The 6,606-nt window shown below is 45.9% G+C and overlaps 1 protein-coding gene across 1 annotated transcript; it reads left to right on the top strand.

Annotated features, from left to right (window-relative positions):
* The first annotated feature begins 802 nt into the window (after positions 1-802).
* LOC127159634 (collagen alpha-4(VI) chain-like) lies at positions 803-3,421 on the top strand. The gene is made up of 4 exons (XM_051102425.1): positions 803-976; positions 1,622-1,714; positions 2,023-2,076; positions 3,317-3,421. Exons 1-4 carry the CDS (start codon positions 827-829, stop codon positions 3,419-3,421), a joined length of 402 nt encoding a protein of 133 aa, XP_050958382.1. The 5' UTR covers positions 803-826.
* The last annotated feature ends 3,185 nt before the right edge of the window (positions 3,422-6,606 follow it).

The following is a 6,606-nucleotide window of genomic DNA, read 5'->3' as shown; positions in this document are numbered from 1 at the left end:
GCGCTATACAAATAAATTTGAATTGTATTGAATTGAATTGAATATAGAAGGCACAACAATGTCAGTACAGCCATAGATATCTGTGGGTACAACATCACATGTCTAAATATGCATGATTATTTTCAGATTATAAATCTGTTTTCACATAAAACCATAAAAATATATGACATTGCAAAGGAAATTATTTCAAGACTGATCCACCCAGCTCTATACAAGAGAGAATCCTCGGTTTGGTCAGTTGTGTGGAGATCTTTAAAAAATTTTGTGTAAGGATGTTATTGCATATTAGTTTTGTTTTGTTTGATTTGGAAACACAACCTTTTCATAATGAGCAATCTTGTATAAGCAGCCCCCATGTTTGCCTCTTTTGTTCCAGTTAACATAAATGTGACCCTGGACCACAAAACCAGTCTTAAGTCACTGGGATATATTTAGCAATAGCCAAAAAAAAAAAAAAAATAGCCAAAATTATTGATTTTTTTTTTTTTTTGTATGCCAAAAAAATTAGGAAATTGATTTTTCATGTTCCAAGAAGATATTTTTAAAATTCCTACTGTAAAAAATCTTAATTATTGGGTAACATGCATTTTTATGAACTTAATTTCAATGGAAATTTTTTTGCACCCTCAGATTCCAGATTTATTCAGTTGTATCTCAGTTATATCATGGAAAGCTTATTTATAAATCTCAGTTTTGAAAAACTGACCCTTATGACTGGTTTTGTGGTCCAAGGTCACAAATGTGAAAAATTTGAAGTCAAAGACTGTAGCCCTGAACTATTTCCTCTACAAATTCTCTGTACTAAACCCATGTGTTCTTATTTCTGATGTGTAAACTAGGGGTCAGCGCACTGCTGATTGTGTCTTTGGAGGGAATAATAGACGTTCACGAGCTGGAATTTGGCAGAGGTTTCGGCTACATGCAGCCTCTGACAATCAACATGCTGAATTTAGGCAATGCTCTAATGAAACAGATAGTAAGTATCATAACAATGCTTTAAAGTGCTGTTTGCTCATAAGAACCAAAGTAGCAGTTTGCAGTTCTTTCCAGGCTTATTTTGTATGCCATCTGGACAAGTTTCATCTATGGCTCAACAAAAGCTGTTCTAAAAGAAATTTTGTCTTGAAACTAAAATTTTATTTTTTTTTTATTTTTGTATTTATTTCTGTATTTTATCCATTAACTTGTGTTTTGAGCTATGTATTTTTTCTCATTAAATAAATTAGCTCTTCAACTATTTTGAATGCATTCTGCATTGTGGCCTTTGTTTAAGGAGACAAATTTTACATTGCACACAAAATTTGATTGTTGTGCATTCATCAAATATTGATGTTTATTAACATCTTTGATTTCCAGCTCTTCACACAAAAAATCACCACACAAAGGACACTGTGGTTGACTTAAACCACTGCATCTGGACAGATGTTTAAGTAGTCTCGATTGTAGCTTTTGTAAATATGTTTCTAGTTTTCAGACATATCAACTGTCTATTTTTTCAGGCTTCTACCAAGTGGATACAATTGTAGTAAAATACACAAAAATTAAACTGGATGCATGGCCTGTGACTTCAGCAATAAAATATGAATGGTTTCACTCATTGTGTGCTTTTCTCTCCCCACAGGAAACAGTGGCGCTGAGGGAATGCTGCAATATGTCTTGTTCATGCACCGGGGTACCTGGACCACCAGGACACCCTGGATTGCCAGGTCAAAAGGTCAGAGCCCCTCAATTCTGATCATGTTAAAAATAAAGGTTGAGGGTTAACATAATTTCTCTCACTTTGTTTATCTTGGATGGATTTTTTTCCTCACTGAGCTTGATGCATTTTGTTGCTACATGAATGATAAATGCAGTGTGATTAAATGCAATAAATGCAATTTGACAAAAATGAGGTATCTTACTTAGAAGACAGCTTAATTTTACAACAGCCTTCGCATCAGGAATGTGGCTATGATGTCTTAAAGAAATTCTGCCTTTGCCGGTTTCATGTGCCAGCATCTGTGTTTTTCATTTATTATTTAGGGAAATACTGGTCAGAAGGGTCATCCTGGATATCCAGGAGATGAAGGTGTTGAGGTAAGTAAAACTGTTAGTCTGATTTCTGGTGTTACATGACCTTCACATTACATGTACTTAAGGCAAAACATATAAATAAGCAGTAGAGGCATGATCTAATTAAATTGGTACTAATTCGCATATTTCCAGTACAGAAATCTGAATATCAGGGCTCTGTGCTTACTTTTCTTTTTAGGAGCATTTGTGCTCCTAACTTAATGAAAATAATTAAAAAATCTGATCAAAAACTAGCCTTTCCCATTGCGAGGTGATATTTGATTGGGGAATTAAAGGGAAGTTTTGTTTTTACCTTTGTAATGGCATTTTTCTAACTTTATTAAAAGTATCTCATCTTTTATGACATTTTTTTTAAATTATATTTTGTATTTTTTTTTAAATTGCTAATTAAAACAACATAATAAGGAAAAGTAGAATAAGGATAAGCCACCAATCAAATAAAATCAGTATTAACAAAATTAATTTGTACTACAGAGATGGCACGGAAGAACACAAAAGTGGCTTGTAGATGTATTTTCATACATTTAATGAGGCTCAGAGGTGGCATGCGTGCAATCAAATTCATAAATTCATGTTCAGATTGTTTTAAATATAGAATTTTGAGATGTGTGCAGTGTGTGGTAAGACATTTATTCATCACCAGCAACCACGACAAGCAAAATAACATAAAGACAATATAATCACCGACAAAACCAAGTGGAACAAACAAACCTTAAATATACAAAAACAGGGGAGTGGTCACAAACGAGATAATGAGGGGAAGTACAAATAAGGGCACGACTGAACCAATTGAACAAAACCTAAGGGGGGAAAACCAGGACTAAACCAAAAACACAAGAAACACAAGGGAAAAACACTAGGAAAACCAAGACAAAGCAGAACACAATCCTGACATTACCCCCCCTCTTACAAGGCGCGCCTCGCGCCGTAACACACACTGGGGTGGGAGGGTGGGCGCTCTGGAAGCCGGTAGGCAGGGACACAGGAGACACCGGATATAGGGACGGCCTCCAGGGCGGATCAGGGAGCTCAGGGGGCCATGGCCGAGCACACAGTTCATTTGGCCATGGCGGGTCTGGGGATTCAGGGAGCCATGGCCAAGCACACAGTCTTTGTGGCCATGGCGGGTCCGGGGGTTCGGAAAGCCATGGCTGGGTAAACAGTTCAGGAGGCCATGGCTGAACAGGGGAGTAGCCCCCCCCCAAAATTTTCTTGGGGGAATTTATGGTTCTGCCAGCCCTAGGGAGCGTTGGATGAGGTGCTGGCTCATGAGGGCGCGCAGGAGGGCGCGCTGATGGGGGAGCCGATTCAGGAGGGCGCGCAGGAGGGCGCGCAGGAGGGCGCGTAGGAGGGCGTGCTGACGGAGGAGCCGACTCAGGAGGGCGCGCAGACGGAGGAGCCGACTCAGGAGGGCGCGCAGACGGAGGAGCCGACTCAGGAGGGCGCGCAGACGGAGGAGCCGACTCAGGAGGGCGCGCAGACGGAGGAGCCGACTCAGGAGGGCGCGCAGGAGGGCGCGCTGACGGATGAGCCGACTCAGGAGGGCGCGCTGGAGGGCGCGCCGACTCTGGAGGGCGCGCCGGAGGGCGCGCAGACTCTGGAGGGCGCGCCGGAGGGCGCGCAGACTCTGGAGGGCGCGCCGGAGGGCGCGCAGACTCTGGAGGGCGCGCCGGAGGGCGCGCAGACTCTGGAGGGCGCGCCGGAGGGCGCGCAGACTCTGGAGGGCGCGCTGGACAGAGTTCCGGCTCTGGAGGGCCTGCTGGAGCCTTCCCGGGTAGTGCGGGCAACTGCGTCACAGCCTGGGACCTGGGGAGAGCAGGGATAGAGGAGGTGGACAGAAGAGAGGGAGAAGCAGAGAGGTTATGGTTTAACGCCGCCCCCATAGGAGGCTCTACAGCCGGAGCTGACACCTCTGGGGGCATGGGCGCGGCTTCTCTAGCGGAAGAGGTTTCGAGAGCGGACTTGAGACCAGACGGGATCTCAGTGGCGAACTTGTGCGCAGACGAGACCTCTATAGCCGACTTGTGAGCTGACGTGACCTCGGGAGCTGACTTGTGAACAGCAGTGACTTCAGGAGCTGACTTGTGAACAGACGTGAGCTCTTGAGTAGGTTCGTGAACTGACGTGACATCAGGAGCACAGTGTGCAGCCCACACACACCAAATGGCAACCGCCATTAAGGGAAGAGCAGTAGCGGGTGGCAGGGTCTCTTTGCTGACCATCATGATCGTAGGGGACGAGACATAGCGAGGCTCTGGGCAGTCAGACGAGACGTGATTTGGCTCATGAAGAACAGCTGTAGTTTGACCTGGCTTGTGGAGATCTGTAGTGACTTGACTTGGCTTAACTGGGATAGTTGTGAGTTGACTTGACCTTGCTGGAGCAGCTGCGGCTTGACGTGATTCAGGAGGTGTTGTAGAGTCTCGACTAGACTTAGCAGGGTTGGCAGCTGTAATGTGACTTGATTCAGGAACCACATCAGGAAGAGCGGCCACGACGGGTGCAGACTCAGGAGCAGAATACCTGATGGTTTGGCTGACGCGGTGTTAGTGGGAGCTGGCTGAGCTGATGTGACAGCCATCTTGTCAGTGCTTGGTTCATGAAAGACGGCTGTAACTTGACTTGAGACCGGAACGACAACTGTAATTTGATTTGACTTGGACATTACAGTTCTGACTTGACTTGCTTCGGGGAGCGTAGCGGTTCCTTGACTGGACTCGGGAAGCGCCGCCATAACTTGACTAGACTCCGCCGCTTGACTTGACTCAGGAAGTAGAGCTGTGTCTTGACTTGACTCGGCCGCTTGACTTGACTTGACTCGGCCGCTTGACTCAGGAAGTGCCAAAGGAGACGTGGGCTCTGAAGGAAGCACTTGAGGAGAGGGCCCTGGACGGCGCTCGGGGCGAGCGGGCTCTGGACGGCTGGACGACCCCAGCGGAGATTCTGGAGGGCTGGGCGTCTCCAGCGGAGACACTGGATGAGCAGGCTCTGTGCGGGCGGTCGCATGAGGGCGCTCTGGCGGGTCAGTGAGCTCGGGTGCGGCGGCCATCTTGGCCGGGGGCTCCATCTTGGCGGCCATCTTGGCCGGAGGCTCAGTCTTGGCGGCCATTTTGCGAGCAGCCTCTGGAGTGGCGGCCATCTTACGTGTAGACTCTGGCGTGGCGGCAGCCATCTTGCGTGCAGACTCTGGCGTGGCGGCAGCCATCTTGCGTGCAGACTCTGGCGTGGCGGCAGCCATCTTGCGTGCAGACTCTGGCGTGGCGGCAGCCATCTTGTGTACAGACATTAGTGGTGGGTCCAGCACACTGGCCATCAAGGTTGGCCATGACCTCGGAGGGCTGGCCGCGATCTCCGGACTGACGATGAGAGAGGAGGAATAACAAACAGGAGGAAGCGCAGGAAGACCAGAGGGAGCGGGCCGGTCGGGACGGCATGTGGAGGAAGCTGGCTGATGGTGGGCTGGAGCGGCAACGTGTTCTCTAATGGGGGAAAGATCGGAATCCTTCACATCAACGTAAAAATCGGAATGACTGAGGGTGAGGACCTGGTTGATAAATTCAGCAACCGGTTTATAGCGATCCTCATAGGGTATGGAACTGAGCAACTGGGAATTATTTAGCCCCATTAGAAAACACGTATTAATCATCGCATCGCTCCAACTCACCAGATGACAAACCTCCAAGAATTCCTCCACATATCGTTCCACCGGCCTCATCTCCCGACGAATGCCCATGATCCTCCTCTCGGCATCCATGTTGTTGTCTTTTGGTCTGTGATTTCTGTCAGGGTCGTCGTCGTGAACGAAACGCAGGAGAGTGGAGATTCTTTCAATGCACAATTTATTCAAATATCCAAATGCACAAACTCAGGGAAACACAGGGAACCAGCAACCACGACAAGCAAAATAACATAAAGACAATATAATCACAGACAAAACCAAGTGGAACAAACAAACCTTAAATATACAAAAACAGGGGAGTGGTCACAAACGAGATAATGAGGGGAAGTACAAATAAGGGCACGACTGAACCAATTGAACAAAACCTAAGGGGGGAAAACCAGGACTAAACCAAAAACACAAGAAACACAAGGGAAAAACACTAGGAAAACCAAGACAAAACAGAACACAATCCTGACAACTACACAATGAATCTCGTTTATCTATTTACACTCTCTCTACACTTTATAAATGGATTTGTCAGATATGTCTGTGATACATTACTCAATGTTGCAAAAACACATAGAAACCTTTAAAGCTCCCCTCAGCGCAAACACAAATATGCTGATTGGGTCAGTCGCACTGGTGCTCCTAAATATTTTTTCATAGTCGTATGCAGTAGTTTTAAGCGACTGAAATGGTCACACTTGTTGCGATTTTAGCTCAAAGGGAAATGTATATAAATAATTACAATTAATTATGATTAATTACAATTACTTATATCAGCTGCCAGTAGTAACTGTAGCAGAATCAATTTTCCATCAACTAATCTGTTCGCTCAGCGAACATTCAGTATAATCTTTATATCAACTCTA

The sequence above is a fragment of the Labeo rohita genome, unplaced genomic scaffold (genome assembly GCF_022985175.1).
Source record: "Labeo rohita strain BAU-BD-2019 unplaced genomic scaffold, IGBB_LRoh.1.0 scaffold_2380, whole genome shotgun sequence".
In the NCBI taxonomy this organism is placed as follows: domain Eukaryota; kingdom Metazoa; phylum Chordata; class Actinopteri; order Cypriniformes; family Cyprinidae; genus Labeo; species Labeo rohita.
The sequence above is the reverse complement of the archived record's forward strand: the minus strand, read 5'-3'. Positions and strand labels throughout refer to the sequence as shown.